Source organism: Conger conger, chromosome 8, assembly GCF_963514075.1.
Source record: "Conger conger chromosome 8, fConCon1.1, whole genome shotgun sequence".
NCBI classification, from domain to species: Eukaryota; Metazoa; Chordata; class Actinopteri; order Anguilliformes; family Congridae; genus Conger; species Conger conger.
In genome coordinates, this window is record NC_083767.1 from 49,644,683 (window position 1) to 49,670,595 (window position 25,913).

A 25,913-nucleotide genomic window follows, 5' to 3' on the forward strand; every position below is an offset into this window, starting at 1 on the left:
ACATAAAGACGTCGGTGGACAGGAGGCTGCCCTCTGTAACCCTCTCTGACCTGGTGGCGAACATGGCTCGGAGGGAGGAGAAGGTGGCTGCGTCCTCCTTCAGGGCCTTCAGCTCGTTCCTCAGCTTCATCATCGTCTCCGTCACCATCGACTTCTCGTTCTCGTACTTGCTCTTCAGGTTGGCCAGAGCGACTTCGGCCGTCTTCAGGGAGAAACCGACGGACGCACAGGTTCAGTGCAATGCAGATTTAAAATAACGTAAGGGATCCGAACAGATCTAATAACAGCGACAGTGTACCACATCAGAACTGATCTAATTACAGGGGTCCCATATTAGAACTGATCTAATTACAGGTGTCCCAGATTAGAATGGATCTAATTACAGGTGTCCTAGATCAGTATTAAAGGTGTACTAGTTCATAAAATATCAAATTACTCAGCTAGCGGTAAACTAGAAAGTGACACATGAAAGGCAACTTGTCTTTCTTCAACAGCATGACATCTAACAGATGTAAGACAAATAATTAAAAAACCAAAAATTGGTAGAACCAAAAAGAGTAATCAGCTGACTGAGTTCACGGGTGCATGAAACGCAGGGCAGGACTTTTGCGTTGATCCCTGGCCTTCAGTGACCTGAGACCCCTCGCTCACCTGCTTGTTGGCCTTGAGGACCAGCCTGAGTGTGGCAATCTGCTCCCTCTTGGTGCTCAGCAGGGACTTGAGCTTGAGGATCTCCTCCAGGCAGGCCTCCTTGTCCTTGTCCAGCATGGGCGCCAGCTCTCGAGCGGCTGCCCTCTGCCGGGACAGCTGCAGGGAGCGGTCCACGGCCCTCTGGAGGTGCTTGATCTGGTCCCGGATGATGGCGTTCAGGTTGTAGATGTTCATGGGCTCCTTGCGCAGGTCCCCGGCTGGCTCCAGCAGGGGCGAGGAAGAGTTGGAGGGGGGCGACCCGTTGAGGAAGGGCAACCCCAGGGGGGTGCGGGCGGGGCCGGGGCTCTCCCTCCCGGAGGAGTCCGGGGGCGGCTCCTTGGTGGGGGAGTCGTTGGGGCTGCGGGGTTCGGAGCAGGCCATGGCGTTGATGCGGCGGGCCAGGCGGGGGGACAGCAGGGCGCGGGGGTCCTCCGAGCCCTTCAGGCTGCCGCTGCGGGCGGCCCGGCCCTGCCGGTAGTAGTCCAGCATCACGCGGTTGGGCGTCTCATTGTTGCACAGGCAGACGTGGTGGTAGAGCTGGGCCAGCTCCTCGCTGAAGGTCACCAGCTCGTCCTGCGCCGCGTTCAGCATGGAGTGGCTCTCCCCGGCCACGCTCGACACGGCCCGCAGCTCCGCCTCCAGCCCGCCGATGCGCTCGCGCCCCTCCCGGCAGCTGCGCTCCAGCTGGGCCACCTGCTCCCCCAGGGCCTGGAGCCGGCTGTCGCTGCGCGTCTTCTCCTCCACGCGGCAGTCCACCGTCTGGTTGTACGTCTCCTTCAGGCCCTTGAGCTCGGCCTTCAGGTCGATCACCTCTGTCACCGCCACCTTGTACTTGCACTGCAGGATCTCCAGGCCGTGGATGTCCACCTCGTAGTCGTGGCTGTTGGGGGACGTGTCTCCCTTCTCGGGCTCGCTGTCCAGCTCCATGTTGGCGTCCTTGTCGCACTGCACGCACTTCATGGCGTTCATGCGCTCGGTGAGGCGGTGCACGCGCTCGTGCTGCTCCGTCAGGGCGCCCTGCGTGTGCTCCAGCTGCGTCTGCGACTCCTGGAGCGTGGTCAGCAGCGCCGCCTTCTCGCGCTCCACCTGCGGGGACGGGCAGTAAGTCAGCATCGCTCCCCACAGCACTAAACACCCTCTCTCCGTTAGCATCTCTCACAGCAACATTTAGCGTCAGTGTTCAATTACATTTCAGGAAATGTCACACCTAGGGGTAATGCATCTCGGCTGATTCCTAACTATTCCAGCACCATATACCAGGAAGACATTCTCTCATAACTGCACTCAAATGCAGTTGAATTCATTTTTGATCAGATATTGAGGTGTCAGTCATCCTGAAAGCTACGGGATTGTGAAACGACCATTGATTCTCCCCCTGGAACACAACCAGGAAAATGAAAGGAAAAATCTATAAAGTTCCCAAAAAGAGGCAGGTTAGCAGTTTAAATGACTAAACTCAGTTCAGCAATAAAGGCGTCATGTCCCTTGAATTTCGCAGTGTGTCAATAATGGTATAAGCATGCATTGTCGACAGAAGAAGGGATCAAAGACCTCCAGAGGAGTGTGATGGGGCGGAGGTTTCTCATATGAGCACTGCAGCAGTCTATAAACTATCAACAACAGAGACAGACATCTGAGTGTTTCCTGTGTCTCATGCATTGTGGGAAATTAGACTCCACAGCACCCTCTATAGACCATGCCCAAAAATGGCTGCACACAGCAGCCAAACTGTACAGTACAGTACACATACAGTGTGTATGTGTGTGTGTGTGTGTGTGTGTGTGTGTGAGAGAAAGAGAGTGATTCATCGGAAACACTACTCAGAGGTTCAGAAATTGTTAGAGCTTTCTTGCTCTAGGTTTTGGTGCAGCTCTAGCCATGAGTTGCAATTCCTGTTTATATCACTATCATGTCACATCACTTCCTGTGAGTGACAAGGAAGATAAGCTGCCTCTTAAAGGGCAAGATCGTACTTCACTTAGCCTACCTAATAAATAATGCAGAGAGCTATAATAGACTTCAGGAGCCTGCAAAGAGTGTGTATACTGTTGGCAGGGGAGGGAGGAGAGAATATGAGAAAGAGAAAAGGATGAGAACTATTGGTTGTGAAAGGTAAGACAAAGAGAGGACTTTAGAAACCAAGAAGAGAGGCTAATTGGGAATGAGAGAGGAATACAGTGTGAGCCGGCGAAGGAGAGAGGAAGAAGGGAAGGGACGGTGCGCACAAGTCACAGAGGAGGACTACACTGTGTGTGCTTTGCCAAGCAAGATTTCCCACACCCTGAATAATGCAGCACTCTCTCCCCACATGGCAGCTGTAGCAGAGAGGGAGGGAGGGCAGACCAGAAACAGGGAGACCAAACGTAGAGCAGCAGTATAGCTTTATGTTCAGGGACCTGGGCCTCAATATAAACGGCTTTGTTTCCCTGGGGGATCACAGCTGTTGTACACTTGGACAAGTTTCCGTTAACTTTAAGCTGGATTCCCTCAGTACAATACTCTACTGTGCAATGGCCTGGATAAGAACACCTACTGCAAATCAACTGTGTTTTATGGGGCCCGATTTCTTGCATCAGGTACATAAGCTCTAAAAGCAATGGCTTCCTAAGACTGGAAGGCATAGCAAGGGATTCATACAGAAGATGCAGTCATGGTGGAGCAATTGCTGTGGCCTTAAGAAATTCAGGTTTGGACCAATGAAATCTGTTCAATTCTACTATAGTATTTCCAATAGTAACAAGAAAAATCCCTGAGCATTATTTTAATTTCAATAGCTGTTGAGTAGATCATCTGGTTTGCGCATCCGGGCCTTTTAAAGGGCTTTGACTTCCAGATGAAATCCAGTGGCACTATTTCTATTTATGTCCACTGCCCCCTGGCCTGATCCACCATCCCCCTGCCTTCTTGGTCCCCACGCTCGCTGACAACAACCAGCACAGTACACAATGCACTACACACGCTCATATTCTCTCAACAAATGAGGTAAGTATGTGTACATACGTCCAAAAAATTGGATGGTAATAAGAACAATGATTGTTTTAGGGCAGGCTGTTTGTAAGAACAGCACTTCTCCCCTTCCAGACATGGATGTAGAAGGGCCTACCGGACCCGGGCCACATTAGGTCCTACTTTGTGAAATAGAGAACAGTAAATTAATAATAATCTTATTGCCAGCCTTTGGCAGTGTACTTCTGCTGGGGGGGCTTATAGCAACTCCATCAAACCAGCGTATGTGGTATTTGCTAGGTAGCTAAGCTAGTATTAACTTCTATTCTGTGTTTTCTATTATATGAAAATAAAAGACAAAGAGGGGATTCTTCATTCTCCATTCTGATACTCAGTTTACTAACGTTAAGTCGGGTTAATATTATCCGGCTAATGTTGCAGCAAATCAGTGAGCTAGCTACACTATAGAATTTCTCAGGGTAAGCTGACAGGAAGTCTAATGGTTAACAGCCTGTAATATCACAATGATGGCAGTTTCAATCTGGCTTCATAGCGAGCTGTAGGGCAATCTTTCAACAATTGTACTAAAACTGTAGTGATTTATCGGTCTCTATAGTAGCAGCAGGTAGCAGTAGCTCACGTCCATATTTTTCTGTTGCTCAGCTGCAAAGAGCTTGTCTCCACCTTTCTTGTAGGGATGTTACCACTACAAGCAAATCCCAGGTCATAACTCACCCTAACTGCTATGATAGCCCATAGTATGCCACCATGTTCCAGCAGCGTGAGGTCTTTTGTTTGTTTTGTATTTAAGCCCACATTTAACATATGACATATACGCTCGGCAGCAACATGAAGACCAATGGGCGATTTCAGCTGGGTTAAAAAAATACAGATGCATTACATTATAGTAGACAGTGGATTCTGCACCGCGCCTGCGGTTGGTTGCTTTGTCTGATGACCCAATTACTCAGCTTGGTGAGCCAGGACATGAATAGGACAAGAATCCAGCAGTAATCTACTGGACTATCCAACAAACCTGCCCCCAAAGTGTATGTGGTCACACTGCAAAGCTCACAACTATACTGAAAATGAATTTTCATATTCAGCCTTAATGCTGGGAGATGTGTAATCCCATGATCCTCTTCATTTGATGTAGCAGAGTGTGTTTTTTCTGCTCCCCACTGATGAATGGAGATTGCTTAACCTGTTCGCCTCAGGGATGTCCTGTAGACAAAAATGCAGTGGAAGAGTGGACTTTTCCATTCTCTAATGAAATGAGCAGCAGACACAAGGGTCGATTGCTGGCTGTTAATGCATCGGTGCAGTTAGTTTTGTCTTCCTAAGTAAGCCACATTGATTTGCTGATAGTACATTGGTACTGATACTCAGGGGGGGGCAACGATGGCAAATGATTATTAGCTGCGTACGTTATCCTGCCACAAGAATGGCAAAAGGAAATACAGTGCATTATTGCCACAGACCCCAGGGGCCCTGCCAACCCTGACCTTTGACCCCGCTGGCTGTGACTCACCTGCAGGAGCTGCTGCTTGAGCTTCTGCATCTCGGACAGGTTGAGCTCGCTGAAGAGGTCGGAGACGGGGTGCAGCGCCTCCCCCTTCCTGCCGGAGGGCCGGTAGTCCCCGTTCATCTTGGACAGCGACCCCCCGCCGTGGAGGTGCCCGTTGCACTTGTTGCTGTCCTCGTTGTTGGGCGAGTTGGCGGCCGTGGTGGTGTTGCTGCCGGCGTCCTCGCCGAACTTGAGGCCGTCGAGGGCGAGGTGGGCCCCCGCCCCGTACACGCTGTCGCTCAGGCTGAGGTAGTGCGTCAGCTCCTTCCGCAGGTTGTTCTTCTGCTCCCGCTCGTTCTTCAGCGTGTCCAGCGCCTCCTCCAGCTGCACCTCCGAGATCTCCTTCAGCCGCAGAGCGTCCTCCAGCTGGCTGTTCAGCAGCACCGTCTCCTCCTCCAGCACCTTGATCTCGTGCTTCAGGCCCTCATACTCCACCTGGGGTAGGACGGGGGCAGGGGGAAGAAAGAGCGGAGGCAGAGGGAGGGAGAAAGACCAAGGATTAAGAAGGTGGGAGGATAGTTTATGGAAATAAGACAATGTTAATGAAAAAAATGCAAAGGTCAATGCAAGTTTATATAACGTCTACTCTGATACAATGATAGAGATGAAACATTGTCCCTATTGGACTGGTTTAACTCTGGCAGCAGGAATGTTGCAGTGTGTACGGTGGAGGCAGGTAGAGACACACCTGGTTCTGTTTGAGCGTGGACACCAGCTTCTGCAGGGTGATGTTCTCCTCCTCCAGCTCAGTGTAGTCCTGGAGCAGCCGAGTTTCCCGAAACTTATACTCCCTGATCTCCTCCTTCATCCTGCTCCTCTGCAACTCCAAGACTTCATTACTCTGAGAGAGAGGGAGACAGAGAGAGACAAGAGAGATTCATTCACCACACTGTATACTGTATATCAGGGTATATAATCTGTACAGAACTACATCTGAACAGACCTTTAAACCTTTGAATCTATGTTAGCAAAGCTGCTCAGTTTTATAGACTCAATGAAACTGGTCTTAGCTTGGCATGCATTCATATCACATTGTGATAATTGCTCTCCCTGGGATGTGAGGATGTCAATGAGGGCTGTGCCATCATCTGTGCATAAAATAAAGGTTTGGAATCTGTTTGGGCACAAGCCTAAGCACAATGCTTCAGCAAAGAGCATTGACAAAGCTAAGATTTATACAGTCTATGCAGTGCAGAAATTACACTAGGTCCCCACATCTCATCTGCATTCTGTCTGCAGGCTTTAAATTAATGAATGCAACACCACCTGAACATAAAAAGCCAGAAAGGAACACTTCACTGACAATGGAGAGAAACCATAGCAACACCATAGTGTAAAACTGGAAATACAGAACCTGAACAATCTCTGGGATTATTAAAAAATGTTTTTAGGACAACTGTAGTCATGTATGCGCAGCTCTAAGCAGCTATGTGTATTAATTTCTGTAATATGAATCTACAGATCCTCCCCTTGGTAAACTCCCCCTGAAAAACATAACTTCTTGTTCAGGGCAATTCATTAAGTTTCCTGCACTTACACGCAGCCCAACAGTGCTGGTTTCTTACACAGTGGGTGAGAGCAGAGAGGAAGCTCTGCACACTGTGAACACTGAAGAAACAAAATGGCTCCTCGTCAGAAGAAAACCTCCAGAATCAGCATTTTCTCTCAAAAGGATAAAGAACATTAATCAATGAGCTCTGAGTATCATAAATCAAACAGAACAATTATAAAATGCAGAAACAAATAACTAAAAAGATGACTGTACAATGAATTTCACAGAGATGGTCTGGGAAGAATATGTTTGTACCACGAAGGAGGGGAGAAAGACTAGGAAGAGCAGAGAAGTGCCTCCATTTCAACTGCCATAGGTATACTGGTTGATTAAACACTTTGAATCTATAGTAACTGAGAAATGAAGGGACCACACCTCTGCAGACTTGCTGGTGTGTGTCCAGTAAACCTAGTAGGTCAATGCTATGACATCAGTTACAGTTACATGGTGGTGTGATGATCTCATCGCTTCTTGTTCAGTGTGCAGTATGGACCTGACAAACTACAGTAGGTGTGTACATGCGCATTCGACAGAGTTTAATTCAGTCTGAGGTAGATTTGTCAAGCCCCAGAATTTCCACCCAACAAGCAACATGTTTCTTGGCTTGCATTGTTTTGTATAGTAGGACTGTTGGATTGTGAGATTGTATTGACATTTTGTGGTTAAATAAACACATTTTGTTACTGTTGTTGGGACATTTTGGCACTGTTTGGCACGCTTTTGGTGAGAGCGCCTATTTCTGTTGCCATCTTGGTAATGAACCAGCTCAAATGGTCTCTGAGTGCCAAATTACCTCTTATATCAAACCCAGAAAAACAGAGGGAGAGACAACGGCAACCTGCCAGACCTTGAGCAAGGTCTTCCTGACATTACATTGTTGTGTTATGCAGTAGTGTAGTTGTCAGTATCAAAATAAATCCAAAAGTGTAGCAACTTAATGTAGCAACAAAAATACAGTATCAACATAACTTGAATTATGAGCTCAGACAGCATCCTTACTTACAGTGACTTACATGACATAATATTTTTACATACTTCATGCTAGTGTAGCTGGACATTCACCCAGGTAGACAACTAGCAGATTGAAGTGAACCTGCAGGCTTCAGCTCACGAGGTTGAGCGCTGCTCTACAGTGCTGTGCGGTCTGAAGCCAGGCCCAGCCTGCCCAGGGCCCTGTGGAGGTGCTGAGTGTGCGCCCTCAGGATCCAGCCAATCGCAGCATGCAGCGGAAGTGCTGATGCTGCTCTGGGCGAGCTGCATACATGACCCTGGCCAGCAAGTTCTGAAGCAGAGGCTGACTGCGCTGGGACAGAAACCAGTGTGTGTGTGCCTGTGTGTGTGTGTGTGTGTGTCAGTGTGTGTGTGTGTGTATGTGTGTGTAGTTATGTATGTGTGTGTGTGTGTGTGTGTGTGTGTGTGTGTGTGTGTGTGTGTTTGTGTGTACATGTGTGTGTGTCGTGGATGGGTTCACAGATCCAAGAGGCATTTCCTCTGTCCTTTCCCCGAGGAGAACATTCTTGAGAGACAACCTCACAGAGTGGCCCAACCACACTCCACATTCATTAACCTCTTCATTAATTTATTTTCAAATTCTCCCCTGCTCATTTTCCACCCCCCCTCCTATTTCCCAGTCTGTTGCTTTCTTTGGTTCTACCCTTTATCTCCCTCCAGCCTCTTATCCTCCATTCTGAACATATGTTTACCCCCCAGGCAAATTGAAAGTGAAAAGAAGACTGTTAATCAAGATAACTGTTCATGTTTATTATGGCTACTATTTCTATTTTTGCCATAATCACGATACATTATTTAACATTTCTACAAGTAAAGATGCTAATTCTATTTTTTTACATTTCAATTAAAATGAGAATTAATTAAACTTTTTTTTAGGAAATCAATAGACTAAAAGATAATACGCACTTAGATGTTAACAGATTGGCTCACTTCAGGAGCAAGAGTCACCTTCTGACACAGGCCAAGTTTATTGTTTAATGGACTCCCATCCACATAATCTGACATTAATGACCTCGGAGGCCACTGCCACGGCGTGTTGTCTCATACATATTCTCGGCAATGTCAGTCATCCATTAGTGATGAGCACTGCATGAAGGCCAGGGGATTATGGGCCAGTCGTCCCAATCAGTGTGGTTCGACTGGAAATCGGGAGACTTACTCATATCTGTGGGTGTCTTCCACTTGGATTTGCCTAGGGGTCGACATTCTAATTCAGTCAAAATAGCTTGTAATTTTAGGAGGTTTGGATAAGTGTAGGGTAATAAAGGGTAATGTTTTGATTGTCACGCTGAATATGTCACTTTTACTTTCTATAAAGTGTCCAACATAAGAATGGCAAAACACATTGGCAGGCACAACATGACCCCTACATGAGCACTGAATAAACGTGTATGAACACCCATGTCAACTGACTTCATCTGTCATAGCGTGCACAGTTACTCTCACTGGCCAGGTCATAACTGACATTACCATGACACTCTCCTTTTACCATGACATTCTCTTTTTATATTATATGATAAATCGAGATTTGATGGAAGGTGGCACAGCACACACAATGACAGTCAGTAGGTCAATTAGCATACATTATGTCTATGCTGTACTTATGAATGTGTATTCAGTTTGTATGCTTGTGTATATATATATCCTTCATATACTTCCAGTTCTTCATCACATGCGTAATATTTGGGAAATGCACAGGAGTGCTTGTGCTGCAACACTGCGACTGATGAGTCAGCACGGACTCCATTTTAGTCTGCTGGACATTTCTCCTCTGAGGCCGCAAAACACATCTGAAATGTCCATGTCTAATACGCCGTTAAAAGCGAAGTGACTGCAAATCCACCATGTTTACATTCTTCTTCATTGCTGTATGCTTTACAGTAATGAACACCCTTAATATGCTCTTATGTCATGCCTTTGGCTGTGTAGCTGAGTATCATTTCAGTTTAAACATTCACTGCCGATCTCAGTGCTTCTATAACAAAGAGAGATTAGGTTAGAGAATGCCATATAACTAATAACAGCAGTATGCTGGACGTTTTAATCATTTAGCCTAATCTTCACTGAAAAGCACTGAGTGCTGATCTGTTGTTAATATACTGAGTTCATTACTGTGAGCTCAAGCACGTGTGTGTGATAATCAGATTTACACAGAAGAATATGGCACATTGTACATGAAAATGGGATAATATGTCACAGTGTGCATGAGCTCGATAAAGTGCAGGATTAAGTGTTCTATAATAAAGCACACACAGCATTACTGAAATTGCACAGTGTGTTTGAGCACTGTTCACACTGTCAATATGCCATGTGTGACTGATCTTTTGTGCAACAAAGGAAAGTATTTTCCATTGACAAGGCTTAAAACCTACACACACTCAAGCCACTCAAATCTCTGCCATAAAAAGGCCAGATTGGTATAAATATTGCTGCAGACCATGCTGACTGCAAGTAGTTATACAGTAGGTCTTTGTCCCAAATGGATGGATCTTTGTCCCGAACATTATGGAGGGCACTGTAGCCATAGACTGTTATCTGTTCGTAGTGCACTTGAGCATGCAATGTTATGCCAAGTGGTGTGTAATGATAAACAGGCTGTAATCCTCCCCCCACACACAGGTTTCTCACCTTATTTATGACAGGGATGAATACACACTGAAAGCATTGTGCTACATGGCTGTATGAGTCATTACACACAACAGGATGACAATAACAAACAAAAAACTCTTCTTATCTGGACACGGACCAGTAGCTACTTCGTAATGAATTTTGTCTGAGCTGTGCTCGGGAGGGTTTCCCATTGGAAGCAGGGATCAGATACAGTGCGGCTACAAGATGAACAAAGCCCCTTGTGGCTGCTGCATCTGTCATCGCACAGTAATTAAAACATGGCCTTGCATGCTCATTTAATGCCACAAACAAGGCATGGGGAAGACGGGGAGGTGACGGACTTATTATGTGCCACTGTGAGACAAGCAGGTGACAGGAAACAGAGGATGTTGTGAGCCCTGAAGGTAAAAAAGCTAGACCATTAACTTAGCACTGAAGAAGGAGGGTTCTCTGATACACGTTTGCTGTAAAGCCTGAAAGCAGTCTGACTCACTATCCCAGTTTTACACCATAATGCTGGAGCCAGTCTGACTCACTATCCCAGTTTTACACCATAAAGCTGAAACCAGTCTGACTCACTATCCCAGTTTCACACCATAAAGCTGAAACCAGTCTGACTCACTATACTCCTTTCACACCATAAAGGTGGAAACAGTCTGACTCACTACTCCCCTTTCACACCATAAACCAGGCTGGCTCATTACATCCTTTTGGTCAGTTTATGGCTGGAAACAGACTCTCATTATGTTCATTCTCCTCTGTAGAACTGGAACCACATCGGACCAGTACTGTATACCTTATTCTCCACTGTAGGACGGGAGCAAGGCAGGTCTAATGTACCTAATTGTGACAGTAAGACCGGAAACAGACTGATTGACAATATCTCTTTTTGACTGTTATAACCAGCTTACAGTATATTATAGCCATAATCAATAGGCCCTTAGGCTGACTTACCTGGCTTTTTCAGTATTACAACAGCTGTGGCACACAATTGTTCACACTGAGCCCACGGCCTGCCTTAACTGCAGTCAAGGCTAAGGCTTTTGCACATAGAAAATACAGCATATTCCACATGATTAATTGGAACTGGTGGTTTCCTGTGATGTGATGCAGACACACCCCATCCTCCTTAATGCACACAGATGTGTTTAAGCATGAGAGGCAGTGTGGTTCTGCCCACAGCTCTCTTGTGAGAAGGCCTCTCAGCAGTAACTCTAGCTGGCTTAGCTGACGTGGATCAGCAGGTCATCCACACAGGTTCAGGGGTAGAATGATCCTCTCATTAAAGCCCTTCCCCCAGCATTCCCAGAAAACTGGCACAGACTATGCTGAGTATGCTATATGATCCAATGCATTTTTTAGATCACAATATAATTTAATTATTTTCCCATAGACTCAATGCAGGTGGTTTTATGCCTTATCATAAATTCACCGATGAATCAAAGCAACTACATCTGGTGGTTTGGCAAACAAGGAGGCACAGCAGTGCTCTACACTAGCATCTTTTTCCAAGGTGATCCTATTTTTAAAAATGTACACTAATTTACATTAATGCACACTAAACGTGCTCCTAAATTATTTTTCCAGTTAGCACTCATTCATTCTCAGGAGAAAATGCCTGTAAAACGGGAGCACTGCAGAGCCCCGCACACACTGTACAGTGCTGCTTCTGTCCCTATATGCTCTGATGTCCTTACAACGCGAATGGGAGATCCGATTCTAACCAGTGAACCCAAACGGTGCAGGGCCGGGCCTGCGATCTGGAGCGGATCCAGGCACACGTACCCTCGCTCATGTGCCGAGCTCAGGGTATTTCTGTTATCCGCCAGCTTAGCGCCGGATCTGCCCTCCACAAAGGGCCTGAGCTGCAGTGTCTGACCCCGCCCTGACCTCCGGCCTGGTGACTGCTGACACCCTCACTCAGGCCCTCTGGATGAACCCTGCGTGAGTGCGGCATGACCTGCCCTGCCCCCTCACTCATATTGTCCTTCCTGCACTGAGAATAAACGGCCCAAGGGCAGCCATCCCGTTCCTACAGTACCTGACTGTAACTAAACTGCCATGGAGACACAGAGCTTCAACGTGTTCAGTATTCAGCCCACATCATCCGAGTCAACAGATCAATATACTCATGCAGACTGTACATGCCAATCCGAAAATCTTGTCATCCATAGTTACTATTCTTCAGACATACCCCTCAGAGTCCTGGCCCGCTGTGTGTGGTTGTGTGTTCATTTATTGTACCAACCCTGCACTTTGCACTTTGTTTGAATCCCATACAAAGCACTGCTGTTGTATGCTTAAGTGAGGTGCTTCAGTGCAGTACCCAAACATATTGGATATTATAGCGAACGATAAGAGTGCGGGCTCACCTCTTTGAGCTCCTGCAGAATGACGTTCAGCCGCTCGTTTTCGGCCTGCGTGTTGGAGGCCACGGAGCGGCAGAGTTTGAGCTCGGTCTGCAGCTCCAGCAGACGGCCCATGTAGTACGCCTCCTTAGAGGCAGACTCCTGCAGCAGGGTCTCCTCGTTAGTCTCCCCATCCTCTGCCACCTTGCGCTGGTTTGAGTATGCCTGTCCGAACGCCTGAGGGACAGGAGGAGGGAGAGAGAGAATGACGGTTAAGGAGCAGTACTTACAGCACAAATCCCATATGGGCTTCAATCCCATACCTCTGCTGATACCTAGAGCAACACAATATCCAGACACAGAGCAAAACAATTATATAAGTAATGCAGGGTCTGTTAATAAAGTAAATAATGCCATCTAGTGCAAGCACATGTCTTCCAGAAATCCCCTGGGAAAAATAAATAAATCTATATATATTTTTACCACCAGGAGCAGCTGGACAAACTTGTAACTTGCCCAAACCAGCCATGTCTGCCTCAGCGACAAGTCAGATAACATTTCAACCTATTGCTTCAATCAATAGGAACAGTGTTCCAGGCTTCCTGACAAGGGATTTTGCACGGCTCTGATCTGACCTGTCATGACAAATGAATCCCCTCCTGGGTGATAACCACAACAAAGCTAAACCGATAAGAGCACAGAGCTACATCAATCCAGACACTACACACCACAATACACTGTATAAAAACACACTGTCAGAAAATAAAGTACTGTGCTAACTGGTTTCACTGAACAAAATTCTGCAAACCAAGACCTCACCAATACCTCACCAAGAACTCACCAAGACCTCACCAAGATCTCACCAAGATCTCACCAAGATCTCACCAAGATCTCCACTCCAAGTGTAGAATTTAAGAAAGGGATTTGTTTTTACTCAACCTGCCGTAATATATTAAAAATATTGTAAAATTTGTTGTAATATGTTCAGAGTTAAAGGATAGTGAATGGTGGTTAGATGTAATGCTTAAGAGAATGTATACCTTTCTGCACACTAACAGCATGATAGCCACATAAATGAGCCTTTAATGGAATTCAAAAACACATAGACCCACACAGACCCCCACACACACACACCCTCACACACACACACACACACCAACATACCCACACACACACACGCACACAAGTCCATTTGTCTCCTCAGGATCAAGTCTGCCTGAGCGAGCATGATGACATCACTGGCTGTACTCCGCCTCTCACCTCCCATCTGTCTCATCCGCCATCCCCAGCAACACTGCAGCAGATGTTAGGCGCCAGGACAAGACCAGACTAGCTGATTACTTATCGCCGCTTATTGGAGAAATAATAATAATAATAATAATAATAACAATGATAAAGACAAAGGCATTATTATTGTGAATCATAAAGATCATTATCCAGAGAGATGTAGATAGCGAGCAGTAATAATGTTATGAGACGATATCCATGATTATGGGCTCTTATTGACTCCTCTTCCACTGCTGCGCACTCAGCTGCATCTCATGCCTGTGGCGCCACTATGGGCAGACACCAGCCTGTTGATGTGAAGGACACGACTCCAGATCGCTTTCCCCCCTTTCAGAAACTGCGTGACTCATATAATTTACATACTGCAAAGGCCTAATAATAATGTGTTATTTAGCTGAAGCTTTTATCCAAAGAGACGTACAGTTGATTAGGGTAAGCAGGGGACAATCCCCCCTGAAGAAATGCAGGTTTTTAAGGGCCTTGAAAGATGGGTGACTGATGGGGTGTGTTTGGCAGGAGATTTAGTGACAAAGACAGCTCAGCTTGGTCTTATTTAATGAGCAGTGCTGCCTGAGGTGATGTCAGCATGGGATCGCGATGGAAGGTCTGCATGAAAGGCCAGAAGCAGGCAGAAGTGCTTCAGGTTCACTGGGCCAGTGCATTAACATGGAGCACAAGGCAAAATCTGGTAGTGAACCTAAACAAAACATAGACCACTTTCATCACAAACGGGATATGTTGATTTTAGTTTCACTACCTGTACAAAAGGTACTGATGTAACGTGACACAGAGACTGGGAGAGCATCAGCGTGTGAACGTTCTGGTTTAGATGGGCAGTATTTTGGTCAGGCATGCTGTTAAATTCTCCTGCCGTGCACAAATTGGCCACAAACAAAGGAATGGGGCAATCCCAAACTCAAGAAAGGCCAAACATAAAACATGATAAATAAATGAAAGGTTGCACATGCAAATACTATGAAGAGCAGCAAAAGTCATTCAGTGACCAATCATTCAGAGGCTACTGTGATATGTAGCTGGAATAAAGACCAGGGAAGACCCCGCAGCACATGATAAAATCAATTCCCAGCTTACATGAAGAAAATAAAGTGATATTACAGAAATCAACCCTAGATGCAGGTCAACTTTGAACTGCAGCAGTGAGGTGAGATGACCATTTTCCTGACAGCTTTTGCTGAGGCGCCAGCTCCCAGTGCTCTATGAGTGCCACATTGCAGTGTGGAGAGCATCCTGGAGGCCAGCTGTATTTATCCAGAGCAGGATGTGTGCTGTGCTGTGCTGTGTGGAGCAGAGGCTCATGGACAGAGGCAAAGACCTCTGCTCCAGCAGACACGGAGATGCTAATGCGCTTCCTGATCTTGACCCTTCAGAGTGCAAAATTCACAAGTACACCCAACGAATGAAACCCAGGGCAGGGAGGAAGTCCCATGATAGTCATGATAGTCATGTGGTACACACCACTGATTACAATGGAGCCTTGAAATGCCCAAAAAGCTAGTGAGTATTGATAAGGTAAATATACTAATAGTACTTCAATAAAAATTCTGAAGAAAAGCAAAGACTCAATCATATCTCCTATCCTCACAAAATGGCACAAGTAAAAAATGGTTGATATAGCGATTTGCCCAGGCCTCCACGATAGCCTCAGAACACAGACATTGCAGCACTGCAAGTTCATCTGATTCTGACACTGCACCCACAACACATCCTCACTGAGACAGTGCTATGTCAGTTGTCTCTGACCTGTCAGTTTATCACACTGTGCTACAAGATAACAGCAGAGCAATGTTAGCCACAGAAGATGAAACAGGATTAATGGTTTAGGGTGATGGGAGATTCACTGAACCTTTTCCTCTCTGCACAACAAGTTTTTATCACTCTTTATCATTCATTTTTATTAAGTCAACAAAATAACTAACAAGGGAGCCAAAAGTATAATCAGGACTCTGAGATACATTCTGCTGCAGAGGTAATTTATCATAGTTAATTTGGGTCTGCTCCATTTTCAGTGGCACACTGAGGAGAAAGAGTAATGACACCCGCAAGCAGAGAGAGCCATTGTGTGACTGAATCTGGTGGCTTGGTTCTTAACCCAGACACACCACCATGCATGTGTATCTGCACAATAAAGATGCCTAATGCCATTGTTCGTTTGTTGATCTCCTGAGGTAACTTATTAACTATCTTTATTCTTTGTGTAAGCCTACAGATATTTTTCTGTAGCTGCTTGCCAATGTTTACAATTCTATACTCTTCCTGGCTTTCAAAACCAACACAATACTATTCATATAATATAATATATCATATAACTGGGTTTTTAGCCTTTATCTTGAAAGCCAGGCAAAAGACTCCAGCTGCTTAATCTCATGGTAATCTCGTGTATGTGTGCGTGTGTGTGCGCATGTTTGTGCGCGTGTGTGTGTGCATGCGTGCATATGTGTATGCGTGTGTGTGCATGTGCGATTGAGATAAGAACTTCAAGCAGCCAGATGAACAGTTGGCAAACTATTCTTCTATCCTCCAGCATTGCTACAACAGTCACAGCTAAAGTTGACCCCAGAGTGTGGTCTCCATGGCAACGTGAACTCACAGCATGGCACGGCTGTGGGACGGACACACAATGGGCAGAGTCAGGGAGGAGGGCGCTCTCTCACTCGGGCCTTGTGATTATGCAAGATAAATGAGAAAACTACATCAAAAGAGGCTAACAGCCCCCAAAAAGCACAATTTGCATGCTATTAATTAAATCAGTTTCAGGAATCATTTACAGCTCTTAATTGCACTGAGACATTCGTTCTACAGAGTACTGACTCCCACCAGTCTTATTAGGAATGCATCAGAGTGAGCGTGGGTGTGTTTGGATACTGTATCCAGGAGGAGAGTACAGTGCTATTGAGCTAGAGATCTGTTGTGGCCAAAGGGTGTCTGAAACAGATCCAAATTAGAATCTCCATCATGGGTACGCGGTTAATTTTGTGACATCGAATCCAATCCCATCAAAATTTCCAATGGTTTAATTAGCTATTAGGCTGAGTCTATGGAAGGAATTTGAAAGATATGGTCGTAAAAGTTGACCGCAAGCAATTTTAAGCATATTCTTCAGCTAATGATTTTGATGCATATTAAAATAATGAGCTTCCTCTTGTGGTCTTTAGCAATTTAGCGATATCGTGTCAACGTGTTCAAAAAATGTATAAACCGTGTCATTGAAGATAGAGTTTTAGACAAAAAGTCACTGGCAAAACCCTTGCTGAGCTTGCAAGCTATTATGCGTACAATGTCTTTCACCCGATATGCCAAATTTTCACTGCAAAGCTAATAATAACGACTTCATGAATGTGTTCAAGGAACACTGCTGGCTCAATTAAGATCAAAGACCAGTTTCCAAGCTTTTAAATTATTTTGAAATGTTCATTGGCATATTTGTAACTACAATACTACTACTGCCTACCGCCCAGGCAAAACACACCCAGGGAATGTATATTTTATGAATTGTGAGCAATAGCTGGTAACACCACATAGGTTGCAAATCCTTTGTTCATATCCCAGACTCTGCCCGTGTAAAAGCCGTGATATCACTTTCTATCTTAATGGATATCAATTTACAGCAGTTTTTTTTTTTGGACACTGAGCCTAGTGTTCCATTAACATACGAATAGCAATCAATGAATATGCAGCACTTTACAAATAATTACGTAACACAAAAGACGAGGTTGCGGATTCAATAAAATCTGTGATGTTTCCTCACCAGTGCTGGCACGGGCAATCACGCGGCGACCTTGCTTTGTTTACCTTTGTCAGGGGGCCCGGGTTCCTCTTCCTCAGGGGAAACGGACCGCTTTTGCAATTAGTTACTGAAGGGAGGCGACCCGGTATAAAAGCGCAAATTAATTCTGGGCCAGTGAGAGTGAGTTTACAAGACCACCATTTTAATGAAAGCTGCTGGCACTGTTTGGGTTCAGGGGGCCTCTCTGGGGTGCAGCTGGGGCCCCCGGGAACGTGACGGGGACGCCACAGTGTACAATGACCATTGTCCGCATGCGAGACGGGCACTCCAAACAGATGGAGAATGGGGCCCCCGCAGTGGCCAGTAGGGGGCAGTCCACACCGGCCAGCCTCTCCATCTGTGCTCTGTTATTCAAAGCAGCTGACACAGTGGAACAGTCACCATAAGGACAGCTCTCAAGCTCCAGTTATCCTCAAAGGAGCGCTGTGCGGAAGAGCAGTGGTAAAAAGGCCCATTAAGACCCCTTCGCTCGCGTGTATCGTTTTCAAACGCGATTGTAATCAGCTCGTCAGACTTCCGTCCGCGAAACGAAGAATTTGATTCGATCCGAACGCAGTCTCAAATGTAGCTCGGGAGGAATATGTTTAAGCAGCAGACAGTGAACCTAATCCAATTTACCATCGCACTGGATAGCTTTTCCTTGCGTCAGCTCAGACAGATGAGACCTCACAAAACAGGGGCCCCAATATCATTTCATCTGCAGAAAATGTGATTCTGATTTGTGTCCTGAGGCAACCAGTTGCCTATTCTGGTTAATAATTCATGTGATAGGGACAGATCAGAAAGAGATAAGGTCTACAAGCTACTGTGCGCAGTGAGTGTGATGCGCAACATTGAACACATTCCTCTTAAGAGGGACCAGGGTCTACACTCATGAGATATATAGTAAGGGCTTCTTAAAGATGCATGTTTCTACAAACAAGGAGATGAACATAGAATCATAATTACTTCAAGAATAAGGAACTGTGGGCCGGCAAACTTTATTTTTGTATTCATGTGCAGTTAGTGTTCAAGTCTTCAAGTGAAAACTGTACTTCAGCATCTAACACTGAATGAGAAAACTACAGTATATTATTTTAATTATTTTATCTATTTTAAAGTCCTGTCTCACTGTACATGGCTGTGTTAAGCCCTTTTAATGTCACTGTAATTAGTTAAAGTAACAGAGACAAAATGCCACTGGGATGATCATTTCACATTTCTATAGTGAGATAACAGACTGACTCAAGCTCTAGACTTTAACACACGGCTAACATGGAGTGGATGCCAGTTTAACTGAAACAGGAACCCATACAGCATGTGTTCAGTGAATGTATGGCCAACAAATCTGTCCCATATGGCAGACTACAGGAATGCTATGAGAATTTCAGCACCATGGAGAGAGACGCATATGGCAAAATCTCTCTTCCTGGGTGTGTGTTTAATGGTCATCTTATTTGTATTCATGTCTGTTCGATTATCTCAAAAACAATTAATATAATCAATATAGTCTAGGTATCCCAAGGGAAGAAGCATCACATCAGGAATGTATCACTCTCAGTAGCTTGGTCAGTAGCTCACAACAGTGACTTTTAATAGGGAGTCTATCAAACCACTTCCTTCAGCCAACAGGAGAGAAGTAGGGCCCCCAGGCTGAAGTCATTCCCAAAAACAGAATGAAAATGTGGGGTGGGGTGTGTAGGTAGCACGAGTTACAGTAAAAATCACCAGCCCAGACATCAGACAGTTAGGATTTGATCTGAAGGTCGAAAGCATCAAGAAAAAGCTGGAATGTATACAAAAAGCAGATGCAGGAGAGCTTGCTTCTTTCCCAGCTTTTAATCAAAGTGCCTAACAACAGCTCAATAGATGATGTAATGTCTGATGATGGCCCCCCTGTCAGTTTGAGTTTACAAAGCAATATGTACAGTACCGCTGCTTCAGAAATACGCATGTACACGTACAGTCAGTGTGACATCATATTCCACAATATTTAAACAATATTTTTATGCAAATGCTTACTTATAGTTTCTAGTACTGTCTTGTCTAACCTCTAAAAATTTACTTCCTGCTCTGAAATAAAATACGCATAAAATACGCAGGGCGTTTATAAGGCTCATTTCTGCAGAGAGGAGATGGGGAGGAGTTATCTGTACCATGTGATGTGTTCAGTCTGGCAGGCTGTGTGTGTCGGTGTGATTTGTTAGGAGAGGAGAGTGCGGGGGAGGGGGGGGCTTGCAATGCGATTAATGTAACTGAGGGAAGGGGCGGAGGAACTGGAGATGCTCGAACATGCTAACTTGGAGCACTGTTTAATGTAACGAAGACCCTGCGGAAAGTGGGAGAAACAGGTGAGGGAGGGAGGTGGGTCGATGGAGGGGGGGGGGGTCGATGGAGAGCTGAAGGGTAAATGGATACTGTAGGTGTACGGACTTGGTAGAGTTTAGAAATGCGGTAATATGCAGTAACTGAGGCACTCGAGAGGATGGTGGTGACAGGATTTAAAATCACTTTCCTGGAAAAGCAGGAGAGTGTTGGGTGTTGACAGCAGGCAGCCCAAGGAATGAGACGGAACACGCCTCTGTCTTCTGGCACATCAGTTTGACTATCGGTCCAAGAACTGTGTCCACCTCCCCTGGCATCAGGCAGACCAGCATGAGCACGCCTCTCTCCAGCGTGGGTGATTTGTTTCAGACAACGACGGCTCTGCAACCACAACAGCCTTGGAGCAACACGGTCCAACAAGACTGGTGCCAAACTGCTGGGGCAAAATCCCACAGACTTCCACAATAAACCGGTGGGAGACTGGGAGGGAGCAGAGATGTATATGTTAATGTCCTTCACTCTTTCCAAGCTCAACCTGCAGGGATGTTGGCTACACACACATAGAATACTGCACTGTCTCATACACCTACACATCAATGACTCTACATACACAAACAGTACTGTACTGCTACACTGACACACCACAAATAAACTCATACAATTAACTTCTTAGCTCACACACTCAGATTAGCCAGCTAGTACACAAGTCGATAAATGGTTGCAGATGCTGTTTAAACAACTAATGTGTGCTGGAAAATGACAATAGAGCAGTGTTTCCATCTAGGAATTAATATGTCTGGTGTAGTGTGATTCCTGAATTTAAAATAGCCATGTTTATTGAAGTAGATAATTATGGGATTTGGACTTTGCACTCTTATCTTGGCGGTACTATTAGCAATCTTGCAGACCATGCAAATAAATTGGCTTTCCTGCCCCTGCGGGATCAGTGCAGCTGTTCCTGATATTAAAAAGGGTGATGCGTGGTTGGCTGTTAAATTTATGCTGAGTGAGTTGTCAACACTTGAGAGATGTTAAGAAAGTTCAAATCAGTAAAATTTTAGGATATGCATTACCTAAGAATACACCACAAAGCTAATAGTTAGCTTTTTACTGACATAGATGACAATGAATTATTTAAATAATGTGATTAGGTATTTTAAATTTTAACTTTTTAATTTTAACATATTATGTTATTATATAATGCCGATTATATTATTCTGAATATATTATTCTGACTAAAATTATTTACCCATGATCAATGAATGCAAATTAGTATTTAATGCATTTTTCTCAAGGAAATAGTGTGTGGTGTGAATAATATAATTTTTTTTTTTTTAATTTTATTGATATTATTAATATAAGTGTTGTTTATAATTAATGTGCTTAAAAATAATTTCTCTATGTTATCCCTGTATTATATTCACCTACTCAATCACACTCACACACATCACTCCCCACTGCTCTCCAAGCTCATAAAGAAAGCCAATGAAACACTGGATAAGATCAAACTGAATTACCATGGGTGCAGTTGTGAAGTAAATGCTTCCAAGAGTTCGTTTTAATGTGCGCTCATGCACTTAACCCTCCAACTTGAACAGAGTTGTGGCTTCTCAGTGCAGGCAGCGGTGACTGCACTGGTTTACCTTCAACAACACGCGCAGTCAGTCGGCTGATGAGATCTCCAGTGTCTCATCTCTACTTGTGTGACCTTAAGTGTATCAAATAAGGACACCAGCTGCTAAAGCAGCCTGTCTTCAGTGAGACGGACCAATGGAATCTCAGCAGACTGGCTCCTAATAACATCAGGACGTGTCCGATTACATTAATTTCTGTACTCCGTGGGCCTGCTGCAGCTGATGTGCATACATTTAGTATTAAAGCAGATGAAAAAATCAATCCATACATGGATAAAGTGCAACAGTAATATCGCTACTGAGCTCTGTGAAAATACCGAGCACTATTTCCATCGGCATTCCGGAAGAAAGTCAAATGTTAAGGAGGTAATATGGATGCTGAGCAGCGTTTCAAGTGTATTGGTGATAAGAACATCGATACATGGGTAGAAATGGAAAGAGTGTGTTGTTATGCCATCGGATGAAATATAAATGAAGTGCAAAATCTCATAAGATGTTTTATTTTCCATAATATAGATAAACAATATGACTGCAGCAGCAATGCACAAAACAATCTCACTTCAATTTTATCTCGGTTGGTTTTTTCCATTGTAGGTCATTGAAATGCGCTGCCCTGACAAAGAAAGTTACAAGAACACTCTGAGCAGCCCATCACTAAGTGCCATATCAAAGCCAAACATATAAAATGACTGCAGCACATTCATTATCCAATAAAAGTCTCAACTGGGTTGGTTTGACTCTCCTTTGTAACACAGAAAGATTGCAAGCCACCTTCCACAACAGACTGCAGAATAGTCAGTGCTTCTTCCCTCCTTTGGGGTACATTTTGCGTCAGCCACGGAGGTCAGACAGAAGACTCTGTTAAACACATCTTCCTCAAAGCAATTCAATTAGAAAAGAGCGTGCTCATCCTGCCACTGATAAGAGGGACACCTGGACCATTTCCCAGACTTCAATCAGCACTTCTGGCCTGTGCCACGGGCCCTGCATGGAGCCTGTGTCCGATTGCGTGACACCAGCCGCTGTGCCCTGCATATTTATCACTGCCTGAATGCCGGGCTCACTGGGAACTGCAGTCCAGAACATATGCTGCACCGGCATCCTCCTGACAAACACTTACGCGGCGTGAGAAACAAAGTGAAACATCATAAACTCCTGTTCCTGACGGGCCTTTGGCTAGCCAGCCAGGAGAAAGGACAGGTGATATAAATGAGTGGCTATGCCCTTTTAGCACACTGTGCTATATAATATATGTAATATATAATTCGCTATCACAACATGAGAGCTGAATTTGAATGAGAGGGAAGCAGATCCTGGACACAGAAAGTGTGATATTCCAGCACTGAGTGAGGACATGTTTGCACTAGGCCTCGAGCCTGAGAATCCATTAACTGTAACAGCCCTTTGTACATAACCGCTGACTGACCTCTGGGAGCCCATTTTCCCACATGAGCTGACTGAGGGATGATGGGACTAGCGAGGGGGGAGTGAGGCTTCATGAACCAGGTAATGAGCGGAGCTAACATACGCCGTAATCACTGACTCATGCGAACCGATTAAAATAGCATCACCACTCCAACCGTAACTGAAAACACGTGTGATCCGGTCCTGGGTGTTCTGCTTCACACAGCGCTGTCATTCAGGGTGATCTCACGCCACAGCGCCCCTGCAGTGCAGCACTAGCTGACCGGTCCTCCGTCACGGGCCGTCACTGTGTGCGAATGCGTCTCGTGCGCGGCCGAACGCGAGTGTTTTTCCCCACTGCGGGCGTCCGCCCCGACACACAGACGCCTGAAAGGCCAGGCCGGGCAGCGGCCGGGACGGAGACAATGCCGGCTCTCTGCCGCGGCTTTCCCGGGAATGCGGGCGGGAGGGGCGCGGAGCCAGGGGCCGGACACGGCGGCTAAAAGGGCTGTGAGCAGAGGAGCGCGCTAATGCCGGCTCCCCGAAGCCCTGCCCGCCCTGTGAGTCCACGGTGTGATGAAATGGCAGACTCTATAAGAACCTTGAATTGCAGCCACAATGTGCTTTCAGTCTGAGGACAGGGAGATATTAGCCTGGAGGCCTGGGCACTGCGTTGCTGTCAACAGTGAGGTGATTTAAACCTGGATATATAGTAAACTGTAAATGCCACAAGAGGAGCCAAGTCAAAAGGCCCAAGATATATGTACTGTGTCATCACCATTACTGGAAGGAAGAAATGAAATGACATTAGACTGCATATAATCAGGACCACCCTGTCCTACAGAATGGTACCATGGGGAGGGGTCATTAATTTTTCACAGCATACTGTATATGAGAAAATATACTATAAAATGAAATGGGATTATACTGCATGTTAATTGACAAGCAGACATGAAACAGCATGGATGGATTAACCACAGTCAATCTCAGTACTGCTTGCACTGCAACCTTGTATAATGGACAATTAAATTTGAATTGGACTGGAGTCTCTGTCAAGTCAAATCATCATCCTACCCATTGCCCTTGGTTACCATAATAGCACTGGGCATTTTGTTTGCATATGTGGTTGGTTGAAAAGGTCAGCAGCAATGTTGTGAAGTCCACGTTTTATAACCGACTTCTTTTCTGGCTCGGAGAAATGAGTCTCAGTCAGTTGTTGTTTGGGCTTCGTGCTGAAGTGTAGAGTTGGCAGCACTGCTCAGCAGTTTGTCTGTGTGTGTGTCCCTCAGATCAGCAGCTGTGTGCTGTGTGCGACCCTGAAGGCCCTTCTCTGGGACTCACCCTAAAGGAGCTAACCTGCACGAGAGTCAAACCGCTAACTGTGACTGTAAATACACCCCTTTACATGGTAATAATTCTCCTTAACAGTGCTTTGTGTAACAGAGGCCCTCAAAGTCCAGGCTGCCATACAGAGACGTTAATCAAACATGTAAGGCAGTGCGCTGGGTGTGGCTCAGTGTTATAATGCTCTCAGAGATTGCCTGCTCTATTAAATGTCAGACGGACATGCGATAAATCAGACAGGGTTATTGCAGATGATGGAGGGCTGTGTTCCCAGCCTGCACTTTCAGTGTAATGTGTCCTCAGCTGGCTCTCCCGGGCTCCGGCCCCGCACAGGCCCCCTGCGCCGGGCCCCCGCACCCACAAGCCCCCCCGCCCACCACATCGCTCAGCCGCCCGGGAGAGCGAGACCTCACAAAGCTCTAAAACACGAGGAGAGGAGCTTCCCTCTCCCTTCAGTGACCCGCTCTTCTGAGCCCATCGCAGCGCTTTCCTGTGTGGAGATTGACAGGGCGGGCGAGCCTGCGGCTCCACGGATGATGCAGGGCACTGGAGCCTGGCTGTCCCAGCGCCACGGCTGCCTGACTGTGAAAGCACAGCCGCGCCACCCTGCCGTGCAGAAAACAGAGAAAAAGCCTCTACTGCAGTCCAACAAAGAGGAGCGGGAATCACCCAGTGCTTCAGGATTAGTTCCTTTCTCTTCCTCTTTCTCCAGTTACATCCCAGATACACGCAGTCTTTTTTAATGTATCTAATGTAGATGTCCCAATGCACAATGCATCATTTTCACCGCTTTTCTTTCTTTAATGTAAAGACTTGTATTTTGTTTTGTCTTTTTTTTACCTAATGGATGTTCTTGATTGAAATGAAATGACCTGGACAGTACTGGACAAGTGCATGGGTCTGAAGGGAGAAGAGGGAGAAAGAAACAGAGAGAGAAACGGTGTGTATGAGAGGGAGAGAGAAAGAGAGGGAGACAAGATAAACAGGAAGAAAGGGAAGAGGAGAAAAATTGGGGAGACAGAGAGTAGAGATAGGAGACAGGGAGGCTGAGGGAAGAATGAGAATGAGGGAGAGATAGAGAGAGAGAGCAAGAGAGGTGATGGGAAGGAGCGAGCAAGAAAACAACTGAGAGAGAGGAGAGAGACACACTGCAGTGCCAGCTCTCTCCCCCCAACACACGAGCCACACCCTCCCAGCCTGAAGACTGCTCCCCTGGCCCAGAGGGAGGGTTGGGTGTCCCGCGCCAGGCCACCGATAACACCAGCACCATCCCCCCATTAGCTCCAAACAGGCTGGCTCGATACACACTACAACACGCCCATTATCCTGCTCCGCCGCTGTTGTACACTTACTCAGAACTACCACAACACTGCAGAACCAGGCTCATATTCACTGACAGCTGCCACCCGGG

General features: G+C 45.9%; 1 protein-coding gene across 1 annotated transcript in view; it reads right to left on the reverse strand.

Annotated features, from left to right (window-relative positions):
- bicd1a (bicaudal D homolog 1a) overlaps positions 1-25,913 on the reverse strand; it is a 52,106-nt gene that overhangs the window by 12,589 nt on the left and 13,604 nt on the right. Inside the window, exons 2-6 of the mRNA XM_061251570.1 lie at positions 12,749-12,961; positions 5,892-6,044; positions 5,168-5,638; positions 652-1,776; positions 51-202 (exon numbers count right to left, since the gene is read on the reverse strand). Of these exons, the coding sequence (XP_061107554.1) occupies positions 51-202; positions 652-1,776; positions 5,168-5,638; positions 5,892-6,044; positions 12,749-12,961 (2,114 nt within the window). The remainder of the gene's footprint in view (positions 1-50; positions 203-651; positions 1,777-5,167; positions 5,639-5,891; positions 6,045-12,748; positions 12,962-25,913) is intronic.